The sequence below is a fragment of the Motacilla alba genome, chromosome 12 (genome assembly GCF_015832195.1).
Source record: "Motacilla alba alba isolate MOTALB_02 chromosome 12, Motacilla_alba_V1.0_pri, whole genome shotgun sequence".
In the NCBI taxonomy this organism is placed as follows: Eukaryota; Metazoa; Chordata; class Aves; order Passeriformes; family Motacillidae; genus Motacilla; species Motacilla alba.
In genome coordinates this window covers 4,974,202-4,993,110 of record NC_052027.1, presented here as the reverse complement: position 1 = coordinate 4,993,110, position 18,909 = coordinate 4,974,202, and the positions used below count along the sequence as shown (strand labels likewise).

Here is an 18,909-nt window from a genome sequence, read left to right as displayed (position 1 = left end):
CTCCTTCGGTGTGACCCAATTCCCGCAGCGACGAGCGCCGGGGGAGGCGCGGGAGCCAGTACTCAAGAGCTTTGAATCCTCCCGCACAGCCCAGACCTCTGCTCACCTCGTTCCCAGGTGGGAAACGAGGAACAATCGCTCAGACCGAGCCAGGAAACCTGCGGGAGAAGGCGGGCGCCGGCAGAGGTGCTGGCCCTGCAGGGCCACCGCTTACCCCAATAAAGGAAATGAGTCTGAATTTCACATTATCCGCAACGCCATCGCTGCGGTGCATTTAGAAATAAACCCCCCGTACATAAATACCCACGGTACCGCAAGACTTCAGCTGGCATCTGTACCTCTATTCCAACTATATCTGGTATCTTCTACCTTAAGTAATATTTTCCTTTCACAGCACTAGGTTCACACCCATCCACCCACCCTCCCCAGAATTATTTTTAAGTATTTTCTCAAAGAGAACCAGAGCACACTGTTAGCGGAAAATTTTATTTTACGCTGACCCGTGCTTTATACAGTTTATACATATTTTACAACTAGAAACCAAGGGGTTAAATTCCACTGTGATAACCATTTCACCTCTTATTAAGAATCATTATAGCCCTTAGTAAAATGTAAGCACATAAATTAGAACATGTAGCAAGAAAAAAAAATCTAATCCTACTTTAATGTGAATTTGACATGAGATTTTGAACATGAGATCTTGAGTTCCTAAAGGAAGTGAGTACCAGAATAATCTATCCCTCATCCAAACCCACCTACATGCACAGGGGCCTTTCCATCAGCAACTCAGCTCCCTCTGAACACTACACTGAGTAACCTTCAAATAACATTTCTTCATACCTGCATATGCAGTGAAAATGAGAGCTAAATTAATTGTTTTCAGAAGGAATGTTCTAAAATAATAAATTTAGACAAAAGTGAGTACTGGAATTCTAACTCCTTTCATTGTGCATGTTACTCTTCTAGGCAATCTCAGTAAGAGCAATGAATTGTGTTCAAGCAGACATTAATGTTTCTTCAAAACAAGCACACGATTAGATCAAAGATGAGACAACCAGGATATTTTGAAGTCCATGCTACCTTCCCACAGCCACTTTGTTTTCTAAGGCTTTGATGATTAAGACACAGAAGGCCATCTGATTCTCAGGTGATATTAAAGGTTGCACTACAAGGGAATACAGAATCCAAAAATAATCAATACAAATATTTACATCTACTTTAGTAAAATTTAAAAATCTAATACCTTTTGCCTTTTACATCTGAAACAGTAAATGCTGATAGCATGTTAAAATTTCCCTTTTACCTAAGCTTTTCCTGAAAAACAAGATAGCTCAAGACATTCTCAGGACCATAAAATAATTTATTTTTCTTTGCTGCATTTGTCTGCCAAGATCATTTAAAAAAAGGTGAAAACCAGGAAGTTATTGATTCGCTGTAGTAGATAAAAACGTAACAGAATTTTTAATCTTTGACCATCACAAAGAGTAGTTTTCTTAAGAAAAGGCTCAACTAACCCTTGTACATAATAATTCTAAATCAGTAAAATTCCAGCAAGTGTTTTAATATGGACTGATTTTTGCTTAGGTTTGATTGGTCTGGGGTTTTCCAGAACCATAGAGCAACCAACCATGCTTTAATATGAAGGCAAAGTGTAAAATTCTGAGGTTTTTTAGAAGAAAAATCATACCACCATGATTTCCATGAAATGAAGACAAGAGGGTAATTCCCTCCCACCTCCCAATAAAAAAATAAAAAAAAAAAAAGGAAGGGAAAAAAGTATTTTTATTAAAGCAGTTAGAAGATTCTATGACAGATGGGGAGTTACAACAAATTGAAGTGTTCTGGCTCTATGGCTTTAACGAAATCCTCACAGAGTAACTGCCTGAATCTCAAATCAGACTAGGATTTTCCATCAACATTCCCTTGCTTGCGTAACTTCAGTGAGGAATAAATCCTGTTCTCCCAGTGAGGAATAAATCCTTAACACCCATAGTAAAATCATATTACCAAGAGGCATTTCTCTAGAAGCAACTCCTCATCCTTCACATCCTTTGTGTGTCAGGCCACCAAATACCCAAGCAGGAAAAGAGTTCCCAAATTACAACGTGCACTGGTCTGGGAAAAAAAAAAACCTCTCCCAACAGAGGCACTGGTGTGATAAGCAAAGAATTTCAACTGCCCAGTATTTCACACGAGTAGGTTCTGAGATGCAGCAAAATATTTGCTCTCTGGAATGCAGAGAGGAAGACCACAGCTCCTTCTCAGCATTCCCAAGGGTCCCATTCAAACATTTCCTCTGACATTACCAAAAATGCAGCTCAACTCCAAGTCACGTGAGTGCTGTTTGACCAATACCTTGCTTAAGGAATGGCATGAGAAATACTTGGCAGCCACTGGAGACTTGCTCTATTATTAAGCCACAGCTCAGTTTTACAAGAAGTCTAACCCTTGCTACTTATATAAAAGGAACCATGAGATCTGCAGCAATTTATTTTTAAAAAATCAGTTTCCTGCATTCTTCTGAACTATTCTAGCTACTGTTAAAAATCAGCTACTAAATCTAAAACAGATATTTAACAGCTCGGATTTCTGGTGTTAAAAGTTGAACACATTTGTCATTACAAGCAGAGCTGCTGTCTCCAGACTGCTCAGAACACAAACAATATACGAGATGAAGCTGTAATTTGAAGGCTCATCTGAGTTTCACACTCTTCTTTAGAGGACTTAAGTGTTAAGTAGTCAGACTAATCTGATTTGTCTAAGAATAATCACCCTGACATGTTCAGATGTTGTAAGCACAAATCTAAGATTTTCCTGTCATAAAAATATCCACCAGGTATACTTCAGACAGCAAGTCCCTGCTACTTAGTTATTAAAAATTACCTGATGAAATTTTAGAAAAACTCATACGAACACTTGGGACAGACTTCTCAATGTGATTTTCATAGGTTTACAAAGATTATGAATCAAGGGCTGCTTTAGTACCACTCATGCCTTCCAGTGCTGTCTCACAAGGTAACAACCATAATTTCTGTTGTTTATGTAAAATGGCCCACCATTTAGCAAAAACTTAAATAAAGGGATGACTGAAGAAAAAAAAATTAAATATTGCACAAATAATTTAACTGCAGACAGAACAGGACACTTAAAGCATTGATTCTTCTGTCAACATATGAACTCTATTATATAGTCACATTTTCTATAATACAGGGTTTTTTTACAGACATTTAAATTCAGCATTTACATAAACAGTTATCTTTACAGTCTGTCACCATACAATGCTAACAGTTCCAGGAGGAATTAATTTTGTCTTTGTTTTAAAAGTTCATCTATCTGAGTCTTGTACATGTTTTTCACATCTTCCAGATCCAGTCGGAGCTCCTCAGCCTCCTCTGCCTTCTCCCCATACATCTGGAGAATGGTGTTGTACCTCTGATCCAAATCCTGCAAGGACACACACTGTTACCTCACTGCTTGTTCTTCCCAGCTTCAGACAAGCTGCTGCTGGACAGGGTTTCACACTGCCAGGGGAAATCAGGGCAGCACTACTCAGCAGAGTGTAACCACAGTGAAGCACTCAGTAAACTCTTCAGAAGTACTTTGTGCTTTGAATACAGCTAGATTTTTATTCTAGATAAAGGAACATATTCCAAAGATCATAAAAGAATTAGTGCTGGCTTCAGAGGACATACTGAAGCACCTTGAAGTTCAATTGCTATAAGCATTAAAAACACAAAACTGCACTGTTTTACTACAGGAATGACCAGTTTGGGAAATGTTTCATGAGAAAACGAAACATTCTGTATTCAAAAATTATTCCAAAACTTTTCAAATATTTCAATTTTAAATTCTTCAACATTAGGATCCAATTATTTGTCCTGTTTCCTGTATCTCTACTGGACATATATTCAGCTTCTGCATAAACCCATGCTATTTATCAAAACACTTCCTCTACTATAAAATCCAGTTCCAGACAAGTTCCTAAGTGATAGAAACAAAAATGGTCTTTCCCTGGTTTAGCACACAGTCTTATGCACAGCACATGTTTCCAACAACTGCGTTTTGAAGTGACTCCCTAACCACGGAGTGGGCATTTTTAGATTCTATTATATATAAAATAAAATTATAAAAAAACTCACCAAAAACCAGGCTCTTTAGTCACTTATGCTTAGAGACAGATTTGAATATATTCCTAAACTGATAGGACTACTCCTAAAGAAATGCAATTATCTACATTTTATGATGGATTTATACCACAAATGTACTTACTTTTAACTGCGTGCGTAATTTGGGTATTTCCTTCACCTTTTCTTCAAGTTCATCATTTTGATTTGTTAATTTAACCAGCTCTTCTGCCATTATTGATCGAGTTTTCTCCAGGTTTCCAATTTCCAGCTAGGGTAAACACACATAACAAGGAGGAGAAGGAAAGAATTCACTGTATTTATAAAACACCATATCAAAATACAAGTAATTAAGGCTTATTCTTAACCAGACTGTGAAACAGTACATCTCAGATCCACTCTCACTTTCTTCTCAAATCTCAGTGTCCTGGATATTTTACTTTTCAGACAGACAGGTTTTCTGGAGAGGTCCTTGCCAAAACAAAAAAGGAACCAACAAACCCTTCTCGTGCTCATCCCTCCACAGCTGTGCTGGTTCACAGAATTCTTGTAACACACACCAAGCTTTCAGAAAAGATACCTGTAGATGTGAAATCTCTCCTTCTCTTAGTTTTAGCTGGGACTGAAGGTTTTCAATTATACTTGAACCAGATCCCATCCTTATTGCATCATAGAGATTGCTCCCACTGGCAGCTATTGGTCCAAATGAATGATCATGAGGATCATCCTACAAATAGAATGTTAGAGAAGCTGAAAATTAGACAAAAACACACACATTTTGGAATCTTCCCTCTCCTAAATATGATATAACTTAAGATTTAAAATACACTATGCTAGGCAAGCATTTCAATGCTTAAAGCTTGTTATCAAAACAAAAGCTTGAGGTGAATAGGTACAATTTGGGATAGCTCCCTACTGGCAAGTTCTCCTGATGTGGGGTTTCACCCCCGGATTGGGGTGACCCCAAAAGATGGAAAAGTCCCTCTTCCAACCTGTGCCTTCGAAGAAAGACTCAGTAGTCTTCTGTTGTCTGTTCTCAAGGTAGTTTATTGTTGGTTATCTAAAAGATTCTTCTCCTGAGCTGCTTGCTGTGGCCCGTTCAGCAGGTCAGACAAAGGCACACTGCCCTCCCAGGGGGCTGCTGCCATCTTTTATATCATACATTCCGTGTTACATGTTTATACTTTTTCCCCAGTGCCTATCATCTATATTGAATGGTGACTTTCTACTCTAAACCAATCTGTGAGTGCCAACATCACCAAAGACATGGAGGCTAGGAAGGAGAAAGAAAGAGGACAGGGCACACCCAAATCCCTCCATCTTAGAACCCCTGACCCCCATGTACAAAACTTGGACCCCTGTGTACAAGGCTTAAACCCCCCTGTACAGCACTCAGAAATCCTACCCTTTACTTCGTGACTACTTCTACTACAATATCTAAACTTTTGTGACTTCTTGTTCTTCCTGCAAAGTTGGTAAACTGTTCCATGGGTCAGATTCAAAGCCAAAGGGGTCTCTGGCTGCATGCCAGGGTCTCAGATGCTTTTGACCTGGGTCTGGAACATCCGAGAATGTCTGCAGGACATTCTGAGTTCCGACATCCTGACACTTCTGCAGGTGCCATTTGATGCTGGCAGCATGAACTGGACTGACAGGGGAGGAGCAGCAGTAGCAGACAGCAGAGCACAGCAGTCACTGATGCTGCCTAGGGAGCAGGGGTGTGCCCTAAACCAGGAGTGCAGTAAAAATAAATCAATTGTATGTTTTACAGTCACACGCATCTTGTAATCAGATTTTAGATGTTTCTGCACAGGATGTTACCTTGTCTAAGGCAAATACACTCTTGAAGAGTCATTTTCTATGTTACTAGAAGTCCTTGAGAAGGAAAGTAAGTGGTCTGTCAAGAAGAAGAAAGCCATTATAGGTGATCTATCCTACCTGTGAGAGGAAAGAGGTCTGAAGACCTGCCATGTCCACCCCACTTATGGAACTGGAGCGGGACATTGAGGGTGTACTTGATACAGTTTCCACTGTGAATGACTTTCGGTCCTTAAAAACAAACAAAGACATCCAATATCACCAGCTAGAAAAAGAAAAAATGTTCACAACATGCTAAAAGAAAAATATATTTATTATATATATATATATACTAGAATATATTTATTCTCTCTATATATATAAAATATATATTTATTCTATAAATAGCCTCCATTTTTCCACCAACAACTACAGAACATTATGTGATAGATTTTCTACTTGCCCCATACCTAAAACATAGGAAAGTTCAACAACAAAGAATTTCTGTGCTGTAACACAGCCTATCTTCAAGATCTTGGATCTTCCAGGAAATTAAGACAGAAGCAGCAAATTACACTGAAAAAAGCTTCTCTTTCAACTAGCCAAAAGAGACTTAGAGGTAGTTTTGTACATCCAAATGTATCACAGAAATAATATCTCACACCCAGAACATCTCTTAGAATGACTGTTAAGGCCTTTTTCTTCTTTTTAAATGAAGTGTATGAGTTGAATTCCAGGATTTTTCACATGATAATAATTTACTGATACCTCTTCAAAACAGCCTGGCCCCTTTTTCCAGGCAGCAGCTACAAGCATGCTAACCTCTGAAGGGAAAAGCACTTAGATTTTAGGACTGGAGACAGTAAGAAACAAACAACAGAAATAGTTTTACTGAATACTAACTGCTAATTAGTGGTAATGAATTTAATGACTATTGAGGATTGCTCTGTGACTTGTGACTTCAGCTGGAAAGCATGTGGAACATTACACACTGAAACAAAACAAGAATTCAGTGGAAGCAATGCTGGTAGTCTAAGCAAAGGAAACAAGTAGCTTCAAAAGAAAAAGGATCCAAGAGCACTCAAAGGACACAGAGGATTGAGAAAACAATCCATATTTTACCTTTTCTCAGCTTAAACAGACTATTACTCAAAACTCATTTCAGTGAGTCTAACACAACACTTATTTCACTGGAAAGATACTGCCAGGCACTAAAAGTTTCAGGTACAGATGTCTCCTAAAATAAAGACAATATCAGTAAGACTTATAAATATGGGGTTTTGGCACCTTCTCCTTTGCTGCTTCTTGGACAAGAACAGCCTTCTTTCTCTCCTGCTCAACCTTCATCTTCTCCATTTCTAACTGAGTAGCCAGCAGTGCCTGCAAAGAGAAACACAAGCTGCTAATCTCCTGCTGGCTCAAATTTCAAGCATAACAGAAATGAAAGGTGAACTAGGCAATACCTTTTCTTTCTTTGCATCTTCCAAGGTTTTTGCATACTCATCTTTGAGCCCTTCTAGTTCAACCTCATATCTACACGGAGGAAGGAAAGAGGTAAAGGTAATAAATAAGTATTCTCCATTCTATACCCTATAGATTAAAATGCTTTAAAACCAACTCAGCTGCAAGGCTACAAATTATAATGAATGTAACACTTTTAAATCTTTAGAATGAAACGAAGTATCCTCAACAACTTTTTTTTTTTGTAACATTCTGCCAACACACTGCAACTCCATTTCACTACATTATAAAGAAATACTGTTAGGCAAAAATGAACTCACCGGCTATTCTCATTTTCCATTTTCTTCAATTTGTTTCTCTCCACTTCCAGCTGAGCCTGCAGACGGGTATTTTCTTGCCTTAAAAGACTATTTTGAGATTCAGAAGAAGACATCTGAATTTTATTAGCAAGAAGTTCCTCTGTAGCAGCCCGTTCTCTCTCAGCAGCTGCTGCTAGAAGAGTTTGAGACTCGCCTAATAGTAAGAAAAAACATGGAATTTAACCTTTTTTGATCAAATATCTAGCATATGAGCCATTTACTTATATATCAAAATTGAATTCGAGGGTTTTTTTATATGCAACTAATCTTTCTTTAAAACACATCTTGTTTTCTTTTGTAAAGGAAATTAAATATTTTTCACACACAGAGGATCAAAGCCATGCAGAATGAACAGATTTCAGACTCTTTCAGAATGCAACATACAACTACAGATTGCTTCCAGAAAGGAAATAATTTCTTTGGGTCCACCTTTGGGCTTTTAATGCATTTTTCATTTCAAACAATAGGTTACTACTGTATCAAATAATCTATGTATCATCAGCTATGAAGTTAGGTAAGTGATTCCAAACTTTACAATTGGGAATCTCAGCATCAGGCTCAACAGTGGAATGCTTTCAGTGTCTCAGTGCCCTTAGATGCTGTGAGGACATGTACACCTTACAATCTTACGTTTCAGAGTGTTTTACAGTGGTGCTGCAAGGTGTTTCACACCTTACAATCTTGTTACAGAGTGTTTTACACAGGATTACCTGTCCAAAACCTTGGCATAACCCCCCCAGACCATTTCCTTACAGGAAAGCATTTGGTGCTCCTGTCTCATGATCCACCATTTACACTTTAGGCAAGAGTTAAGCCCTGTACCTTTGCCTTCCCACATCTCACATCTTCACCCAGAGCCTCACGGCTCAGTAGAAGATCAACCATCTTACCCAGCCTGTCAGAAAGGTTCTTCTCCAGTTTCTCCCAGGCAGAGGTCTGGGCTCCCAGTGTGGCCTGCAGGTTCTCTATCTGCCGCAGCAGGGGCCGTGTAGCAGAGGTTACACTTTGGCTCAGCTCTTGGTTCCTGCTCTCTGCTTCTTGGAGTCTCTGAAATCACAAACCAAATATAATTTAACAGGTGATGGGTTGAAAGATTCATACAGAGTTCATCTAAATAAATAGCAGCTGCTTTACGTTCTAAGATTACTGCTTTACAATCTCACATTCGTGTGGTTCAAACTCAAAGTCAAGTGTGAAATTCCAAGAGAGAAGTTAAACATTTTTAGATACATAATAGAGCAAGGGCCCAGAAATTCCAGAGCTCTGGACATCATTTGAAATATTTTGGCAACAATGTATACTCTGGCCCTTAAGAACAATAAAATATTCTTAAGAAGCAGATTAAGAGTCATTCAGAAGTGCATTTGCCAGCAATTTTACACAACTATCACAGACTTAATGTCTGTATTTTGTCTCTAATTAAAAAAGATCAGCATTCTATTTCAGGGGCATCATAAAAAACTAAGACATTTTTTCCACTATGTGATTTAAAAAAAAAATTTCCATTAATATTTTTCTTGCTCCTCTGTAAAGGACAACAACTGCGGGTAATGAGGAAAATAAAGCCTCTCTTTCAGGCTGTTCATGTCATGGTAGCATTTTATTTTTGGGTTTTTTAGAAGTCCTCCTTGCAGATGCAAGTTGGCATCATCTGTTTGTTATAGTACCTGCTGTAGTTCACCAATTTCCTGCCGTAAATAATCTTCTTTTCTTGCTGCCTGCTGCTCTGCACGTTGCAGTGCCAGCCTCAGGTCTGCCACCTAAATAAACAAGACATTGTTACTAAACTCTTGCCAAAAGTTATATCATCACCTATCCCTTGCCACAGCCCCACACCATTTTCAAACAGTGACATGTTTGTTTACAAGTAAAGGCTTCATTTTTGCACGTACATAAATAGTTACACTGATTTATTTATCACTAAAAATTCTAAGAGTTAAGAGTGCCACAAACTTAACATAGAGCCTGTCAAAGTAACTTCATTTAGACAAGTAAAGTTATAACTACTTTTAAATAAAATTAGTATTTTAAAGGTTAGCACAACCACCCCTTAACATGGAACAAGTTCCACAGGGAAGAAATCCTCTGGGTATTTGCTAAGTACACAAAAACGAGTTCTACCTGGTCCATTACATCAGGTGTACACAGCAGCTCAGTGCAGTCACCTGCTGAATTAAAGAGTTTATCACTGCATTTCAGACCCACCTGAACTGCCAAAGCTTCCTGCTGCTGCCGAGCCTCCTCCTGGGCCTTTTCCAGTGCTAACCCAAGCTCTTCCTTTGCCTTCATCTCCCGACTCAGGGCTGCTTCCTGAGCCTCACTGTCCTTTGTAGCATTAGCTTTATGAAGATCTGCAAGTTCCCTGGGGAGAAAGAACCAAACAAAGAAATAAAAGAACCCCAGTACATTTAAATGCCAACAGCAACTTGGAAAGTAACTTTGTTACACTTAAATATTTCATAAGCATTGCACAAGAAAGAGCCACAATCTGAAGGTGTGCTTGCTTTGCTTACTTGTAGGCACTGTCGAGTGCTGCCTGCACACTCCTGTTCCTTTCCTCAAGTTCCTCCACTTCTGCCTGAAGTTTAGTAAGGTCCTTTTCTTGTCTCTCCACAACACTGTTCAGTTGTTTAATGCTGTCTCGATGCTGCTTCTCAAGGTCTTCCTTGCCATCAAGCACCTGTCAGTGCAGACAAGAAACATGAAACAAACCCCAGGACGTGGGGCAGACAACACTGCCCGAGGACAGGGACAACAGTGGCAACCAATTTGGGATGAAGTGGCTAAACCCATCTAACACTTGGCAGAAAGGTTTTGCTTCCCTGCCTTGCCCAGAGGAGGGAGCTGCTCTTCACCACAGCTTCACACAGCTCCACATCCTAGGTCTGTAATTTGTCAGGTCTTGACTCAATCACTAACTGTCCAAATTTTGGTGGTACAGGTTTTCCAGCTCACATGGTAACAGCAGTGCAAGGGCAAACAAGCAGCTGAGAAGATCCCCCAGTGCAGTTTTACCAGGAATACACATATAAACCACAACTCAGTGCTCCAACAATGTGAAATGGTGAGGCCCTGGCACAGGCTGCCCAGAGAAACTGTGACTACCCCATCCCTGGAAGTGTCCAAGGCCAGGCGGGATGGGGCTTGGAGCAGCCTGGGACAGTGGAAGGTGTCCATGGCAGGGGATGGAACTGGATGGGCTTTAGGGTCCCTTCCAACCCAAACCATTCTGGGATTCTATGAAATGGAGAAGTCTCAGAAAATTAAAAGAGTCAATTTATCAAGAGCCCTCCCAAAAGGCAATTTTGCAGTGAATATAAAGAGTTTAAAAAAAAAAAATCAACAAATATCTCACCTGCTTTAAATGCTGCAACTCCTCTTCCAATTCCTTAATCTTTTTGTTCTGTTTTGTATTAATATTTTCTCTCTCTTTCTCTTTGGCTCTTAATTTCTTAATAATGTTGGAATTCTGCAGCTGCTGTTTGGAAAGCTTTTCTCCTGTGAAGAAATGAAACATTAAGCCAGTGCATATTGGTGATATTCTATGGATTCTCTCTATTCACACCAGCCTTGCTCTTTAGTCCCATGAAAATAATACTCCAGTAAATATGGAAATATTTATTCTTACAATTTTTCATTCAAGATCTCAAGTTTAAATCTTTCTTATCCTGAGATGCCCTTGCTACACTGAGTTACAGTGAGAGAGGATAGGATGAGGCTTTGAAAATGAAGCAAGTGAGCTCATCATGTTAGAAAAAAAAATTATCTTCTCATTTAGTGTCTATATTTTGCCTCCAAAATTAAAAAGTATTAAAGGAGACACTGTAGACATGCCATGAACAATGCCCTTGTTAGAATTCCTCTGAATGGAACATGGAATGCTGTTCTGAACACGTTGGTTTTATCTCAGCACCTTTCAATGAATCCTGCAGGAATCACCTCTCCAGCCACCTGTACCTGCCTGACCCCTCCTGTTACTCTGCTATTCACTAAATGCTTAAAACATTCAGAAACATCCAACATGCTTCAAATTTAGCACTTCTTCCCCACACCAAGAAGGTTTGTGTGCAAGGCTACTACATTTCAAACTATTCTACACATTTTGACTACAAAAAAAAATTAAATTCTCACCTTCCTCCATTAATCCTTTGATTTGCTCTTCTTTTTCTTTCAATAATTCAGCCGTTTCATTGGTGTTAAGTCTAGTAGCCAATTCCTCTTTAACAGTCTTTACTTCCTAAATAATAGGATAAAATACTTAGGACTGTTTATTAAAATACATGGAGGGAAAAACACAGAGTGTGTTACACTGATCACCTTTTTCTTCTGCCCTTCCTCTCACAAGACTTTGCTTGGAAAACAATTTAGGTTGGAAAGGAACTCTGGAGATTATCTGATCAAAAGAGATTGCTCAGAGCCTTATTGCATCAAGTTTTAAAAACCCCAAGGATTGAAACTCTGTAAATCCTCTGTACAATTTGTTCCAACTTCCCCATCCATTCAATTTTCTTCAAACTTTTGCAATAGAGAAAAACCAACCTGTCCTATTCACACATAGCTACTGAATAATTTTTCTAGTTCAACTCACTGCTGTGCCAACACAGTGACCAACAGCTGAAAAATATTTGGTTTTCAGTCAGATTTGAGATTCCTTTCTGCATCAAGCTAGAGAAATGAAATGCTGTGACACCAGGTCAAGAACATTTAAAGCCCATAAACTTTGCTGCTGCAGATTTCTTTGCTCTTTCCAAATAAATCTGTCATCAGCCCTTAATTTTCCTCCCAGTTAATCTTCTAAAGAAGCCATTCCCATTCTTCACCCCTTCCTCACATCCCCAGGCCATTCTCCCTCACCAATGCAAATACTTGTTGGGTACAAGGTGAATGAGAGCACACATTAAATCTCTTTTTTTCACAATTAAATGAGTTCCCCAAGCTGGTTCACAGCATGGATGCAAGAACATAGATTTTCACATGCTGGTTACCAACAGCCTCATGCTTTTCCCTGGGTTAATGTTAATTTGTTTTCCTCAAGAAATTCAATTGTGTCATAAACTAATAAATATTAATTTCATAAAAAAAGCCAAATCACCTTTTTAGCTGCATCTCTCTCTTTGCAGGCTACTTGGAGCTTCTTCTCAGCATCTGCAATTCGCTGAGCAAACTCCTCTTTAAGAGATGAAAGGCTGCTGCTCTCTTCTTTCATTCTAAACATTTCACTGCATTTAAAATGAACATTTCAGAACAGTTGCACGGGTACGTGACACTCCAAACAGTTTGCAACAAGTTGTCCTAAACGCTTTTAAGAAGTATTTTACTTGTATTACACATGATAAGCTAAAGTCAAAAAACCTAACATTTGTATCAGAAGTCCTAATCAAAGATCTTTATCAATTCAGAATTTAACCATGAAAACAACTAAATGCTTGATTTATCTTAAATGTTTTGCTCCTTGAAAAAGCCTGTTTTAGTTAACCATAATCTGCATCATATAAAGGGGAAATTATTTCATCTCTTTTTTAAGTTAGGATCAATTTAGTCATTAAACAACAGCATCATATATCTGTAAATTTTCTAACTCAATATTTGACCAATGAGCTGGTAAATACAACTTTCCATTTTCCCTCTTTTAACTTTAACTAAATTAAGTAATAATTTCAGGTTTTTTCCCCTACAACCAGCCCTTCTTCCATAGTTTCCCTGCCCACACTTTAGTCAACAAATTACTTAGTAAATCAGGTTCCTCCCTCTGTATAAGCAAAGTCAGTCTCTCTTAATAGCTGAATCTAGTCTTACAATAAAGATCTTTATAAGTAATCAGGACTGATTCTCAACATTTGTCATTCTTACTGCTTGCTTACTGAAAACTCTTTCCCCAGCCCCCCCCAAAAGAGATTTTGGCTCCAAGAAATAACACGTCTTTAAAAAATCCCATCACGGCACATGCAGACATTATTGCCACCTTTCCCAAACAGTGCACATCCCCTGCAACCTTTGCTCCAGCCACAAAGCTCCTTGTTTGATCTGTTATCTAAGACCTTTTTACAGCAAAGTCACAGTTACAGCACTGAGTGTATTTTCATACTTACTCTTTGAGGTTATCATAAGCTTCTTCCAAGCGAGCTCTTTCTTTACTAGTGCTTAATAACTGTGTTTCCCTCTTCTCCAGCTTCTCAGTTAATGCATCAATCATCTGGACAAGGTTTCATAGATAAAGATCAGATGAATGGGACAATTAAAACACAAGAGGGGCAGGCTTTCCCTTTTTCCCACTCCTATTCCCTCACAAGACTATTTAAAACTGAACTGGTCAATGTTTCAGGGATTTGGGGCAGAAGTCAGTGAGGATTATGTTTCTGCCACATACCTGAACACAAAGACAACTATCTTCTACAGGTGTAGAAATCCTACTAATTCAGCACATGTAGCTCAAGTAAGTTCCTCAACAAAATCATCAACTGTGATACGGTTTAATTATAAATGAAGTTTTTAACTAGAGCTGATAGTCTATAAAATTATGGCTTACATTAAGCATTAGGACTCCTAATGTTCTTTACAGAATAATTTCTGTGGGAAGGTCTCTTCTGTGAAACATTAGCACAAAGCAGCAGAATAGCCTCAGGTGAGGGAGGAAAACTTTCACTCAGGGTCAAAAGCTCTTAAAATAATTTCTTAATACCAAGTTTTGGAAAGTGGAACATAGATAACAAAAATACAAGAAAATATATAAATGTAAACACCAAAGAACTAAAATAACACATCTGACTTATCAGGCTTCCTGTTTGCCACCCTTACTTACAATTCACAACAAGGACAACCAGGTGGGTCAAGTGAAACCCACAACTATCTGATCAGAAATTTTACCAGTACTGTTCCACTGCAGGGTATCAGGGACAGTTCTGCACAGGGTCAGATAGTTCAGCATCGATTAATTCATTCAAATAAGCTGATATAAGAGATACAGGACAATGTAAGGAAATGTCAGGAGTCTCATTTGCAATTAAAAGGTGTGTTTGCAATACATGTTTTATTTACCTTTTTAAGCTCTTGCTTTTCAGCGTCCTCTTGTACCAATTGCTCCCCAGCACCCTGCTGGGGCTCGGCCTCCTCCTTCACAACCTGTTCTTCAGCAGTTTGCACAGCAGCAACCAAAACAACATCTGGCTGCTCAGAATTAACAGGGGTTGCACTTCTCCCACTCTCTTCCATCTCAGCTTCCTCAGCATGTAGCACAGGAGCATCATTCAAGTTTTCAGATTTATTTTTCAGGGCGTCAACCGTTTCTGTCTTTGGCACGGAAGGACTGACGGCGACAGACGCTGAAGCAGAAGCCCTGCCTGATAACTCATCATCTGAATTTATTTCACTGACACTCCTGCTGTCCAAGGACTGCACGCTGAATGAATCAATTCTTTCAAAAGCATCCGAGGAGCCACAGCTCTCAGTCATTTTCTGGAAGTCATCTAGGCGATTATAATCCGCACAGGCAGATGTGGACAGGAGTTGGAACGAGGTCTGCATGAGGTGAAGGCTGGATTTGGAATCCGCAGCTTCTTGTCTGGAACTTACTGAGCTCTCACTTATCACACTTTCGTGGTCCAGAACTTCAATATCACTGGTTGTGGAAGTGCCTGAGGAGAAGGTGCTGATGGGAGGTGATGGGGTATTGCTTTGTCTGTCCTCAGGCTTTCTCTCCTTCCCTTCCAAACCCAGGTCTTTCGTGCCTGCTCCAAGGGGCTGAGAAGTGCCCTCAGGTGCACCTGCTGCTCCATCCCCTCCTACCCTGGATTTCTCAGTAGGAGAATCTTCAGGTTCTTCAAAATTTAGAGCAGACACCTTTTTGTCAGTAACTTCATTTGTGCTTGCTTCATGCTGGGCATCAGGTTTAAGCACAGCATTCTCTTCTAATTTCTCCTTGGGAACATCAAGGCTTTTCAAGTCCAGGACAGCCACAGAGGAATCCTTCACCTCTGCCTCTGCTGTCACTGGCCCTTCCAGCTGACTGCAGCGTTGAGACTCCTTTAAAGTGCTTTTCACCTCCTCTTTGGGTCGCTGTGATTTGGCTGGAGGTTTGGACACCACTGGGTTTTTCTGTATACTCTGAACATCTGTTGGGGAGAGAAAGGCACTGAAGAAGTTTTCAGATTCATCCACCACCGTCCTCCTCACTGGCTTTGTGATGGCTGTGGGCGATACTGGCTGATTCTGGGGTTCTGTAGTTGAGTTCAAGCCCCAGGAAGATGTGTCCCATCCTCCACTTATGAGAGAATTTGTTCCTAAAAAAAAAAAAAAAAAGGGAAAAAGAGAGATAGGCAAAAAAACCCACTTGAAAGCTACAAGCAAAAGCAAATGTGGCCTCCTGCTTCCCTACAGTGAAAGGAGTCCAAGCAAAACAACATGAAAAGCTGTAATTAGAAGAATTAATGTACTGATTTGAAAAAGGAGGAAAAAATTACAAGGTCTTAAAAGTTATCTGCAAGTAGCATATAAACACTTCACACACCACTACAGAAAACAGAGGGGAAAAGCTGTAAGTATTTGCAGCATTTACACTGTAAAAGGTTCCTGCCCTTCACTTTCTGACAGACTTCATGTTTCCTCATACATCAAGCATCAGCATGGAGCTGACAATAAAAATCACCAGCAGCCCAGCTGAGAATTTTCCTCTTCTGTAGAGAAATACTGAATTGTTCAGTTCTGAAGCTGCGCTAAAACAACATCAACAATTCCAATTATTGTATTTCTTGCAGGTTTTCCAAGACTTGTCAACAACAAGAACAAGAATTTCAGCAGCATCTGAAGTAAGAAAGCAAAATCAAAAACAATATCCAATTTTGCACCTACAAACATAATCTGGGTAACACAACTATTTCAGGCTACTTAAAAACAAACTCACTCTTTACAGCAGCATCTATTAAAAACACTGAGTTACAATATTGAAAGCTGGCTTCTACTTTCAGAACTGTTAATAGCTCGTGGCCTCAAATCTCAAATCCAGATAATTACTGTTTTCATTGCCCAAAATACTACAAACATGTGATTTATTACTACAAGCATCTGACTTATTGAGACCTTGTCCATGATTCAACAGCTTCAGAAAAAGCTCTGAGTTAACTGTAGCATTCAGAACATATTTTGACATCTCTTAAAAACAAAAAGGTTCTCCCTGAAAACCATATGCAGACTGATCTTTGCTGCTCTTCTTACGAATTACAGAACTACCATAAATACTGAGATACAAATAAAATGTTAAAAATGGTTGGACAAGTCTAGAGCTTTGAGAAATTAAGCATGACAGAGTTTTCTATAAACAATTTCTGCATTTTAAGATGACACCAGACTACTTACACGACTGCCAAGCCCTCAAAGGGACAAAGACATCCCAAACTGACTTTTGCTGAGCAACCAACCTGGAAAACATTTTCAGTTGCTACAGCTTTCAGTTTTCAGAAATCTCACTCTGCAGTGGCTTCATTCGGAAATAACCTCCTCCTCCTCCAAATACACATAGTTTTCCTAGCTATAGTTGTAACAATGACACTGATTCCAGATGACTTTGTTTCCCATATGTTTATTATTATTATTATTATTATTATTATTATTATTATTATTATTATTATTATTATTAAGATATTATTTTAGGGGGAGTTTCTAACAAGAGGACTCCTTTTCGCTCTCTCCCTTCCAAACAGCAGCTTCGGGCTGACCATTCCTTCAGGCTCTCCATTAGCATACACACAGGGGAGACACTTCCTCATAGCCATGACAACTTTTCCACCAGCACATTCCTTTCGACAGATGTTGGAGGATTATGAACTGGAAGCCACGAAAAGTGGAAATTTCATTTGGTTCACATGGACCAGACTTTCAGCTTCTACTCTGCCCTCCCTGTTGCAAAGAGCGAATCCATGCAAGCCTCTGAAAAGAGCATGATTTCCCCTTTTCTATTACTGAGCAGTTTTTACCAATTATTAGCCCCTCAGCAAAACAAACATAAATAAATAACGCCTCGAGAAGCAGGGATATGAAGCTCAGCGCTACCCATGCGATAAAAGCAGGACACTGGCGACACCAGCCAGGCTCTGAGCTGAGCCTGCCCCGGCTTCGTGCCGGTGTCACCCGGCACGGGAGGCAGCAGAACATGGATTATTAAACCACAGGGGGCTCTGAATTATAAAAACCGGGGCGGCTTTGGGCGGGGGCCGGTTAAACCTCCCCAGGCTAAGGGGGAGACAGCGGAGGAGGCGGGCGAGGCTCGGCACGGCGGCCGGGCCGCCCGCCCTTACCGTCACCGTAGTCGGGGATGACGGCGTCGGGCCAGGGGGTCTCCTCGGCCTGGATGTCCAGCACCCGGTCGATGGACTTCTGCGCCTGCGACAGCGCCTGCTTGGCGAAGCTCGACAGCTGCGAGGCGTTGAACCAGCTCATCCTCGGCGGCTCCGCGGCGCCCGTTGCCCGCAGCTGCCCCCGCTGCCGGCGGGGCCGGGGGGCCGGGCCGGGCGCGGCGCTGAGGGAGCGGAGCCGAGCGGAGCCGAGCGAGGGCCCCGCGCAGGCGCCGCCGGATCCACGTCGCACCCGGGCCCGGCGCAGCCGCGTCCGGCCCGACACGTCCGGGAGGAGGGGCCGGGGCACCGCGCCCGCCCTCACAGCGCCTCCGGAGCTTCAGCTCAGCGGCTCAGGGCACTTAAACACCGCTCGGTTCCACTCCCTGCCGTGGGTACCGACACTTTCCGCTCCAAGGCCCGTCTGATCCGGCCTGGAGCACTTCCAGGGGTGGGGCAGCCACAGCCTCTCTGGGCAACCTGTGCCAGCCCCTCACAGGAAAGGATTTCTTCCGAGTATCTAGCCTAAATTTCCACTTTTCCAGTTTGTACCCATTACTCCTTGTCCTATCCCCCTATTTCCCCTCATTCAATCTGTACCCATTACTCCTTGTGCTATCCCCGTATTTCCCCTCTTTCCATTTGTACCCATCACTCCTTGTTCTATCCCCGTATTTCCCCTTTCCGCTTGTACCCATCACTCCTTGTCCTACTCCCCTATGTCCCCTCTTTCCACTTGTACCCATCACTCCTTGTCCTACTCCCCTATGTCCCCTCTTTCCACTTGTACCCATTACTCCTTGTTCTATCCCCATATTTCACCTCTTTCCATTTGTACCCATCACT

The 18,909-nt window shown here is 40.7% G+C and overlaps 1 protein-coding gene across 2 annotated transcripts; it reads right to left on the bottom strand.

Annotated features, from left to right (window-relative positions):
• Positions 1 to 467: 467 nt before the first annotated feature.
• TMF1 (TATA element modulatory factor 1) lies at positions 468 to 18,329 on the bottom strand. Of its 2 annotated transcripts, XM_038149118.1 has the most exons (18): positions 18,028 to 18,165; positions 15,938 to 16,017; positions 14,777 to 15,849; positions 13,831 to 13,934; positions 12,834 to 12,960; positions 11,873 to 11,978; positions 11,097 to 11,239; positions 10,255 to 10,421; positions 9,947 to 10,103; positions 9,409 to 9,501; positions 8,632 to 8,788; positions 7,703 to 7,895; positions 7,385 to 7,454; positions 7,209 to 7,301; positions 6,063 to 6,173; positions 4,705 to 4,851; positions 4,270 to 4,395; positions 468 to 3,444 (listed from the first exon to the last, which is right to left on the bottom strand). In XM_038149118.1, the coding sequence occupies exons 2-18, from the start codon at positions 15,990 to 15,992 to the stop codon at positions 3,301 to 3,303; spliced, it is 3,066 nt and encodes a 1,021-aa protein (XP_038005046.1). In that variant the 5' UTR covers positions 15,993 to 16,017; positions 18,028 to 18,165; the 3' UTR covers positions 468 to 3,300. The 2 variants fall into 2 exon arrangements, with proteins under 2 accessions (XP_038005046.1, XP_038005045.1); XM_038149117.1 differs by having other exon boundaries at positions 14,777 to 16,017; positions 18,028 to 18,329.
• Positions 18,330 to 18,909: the final 580 nt, after the last annotated feature.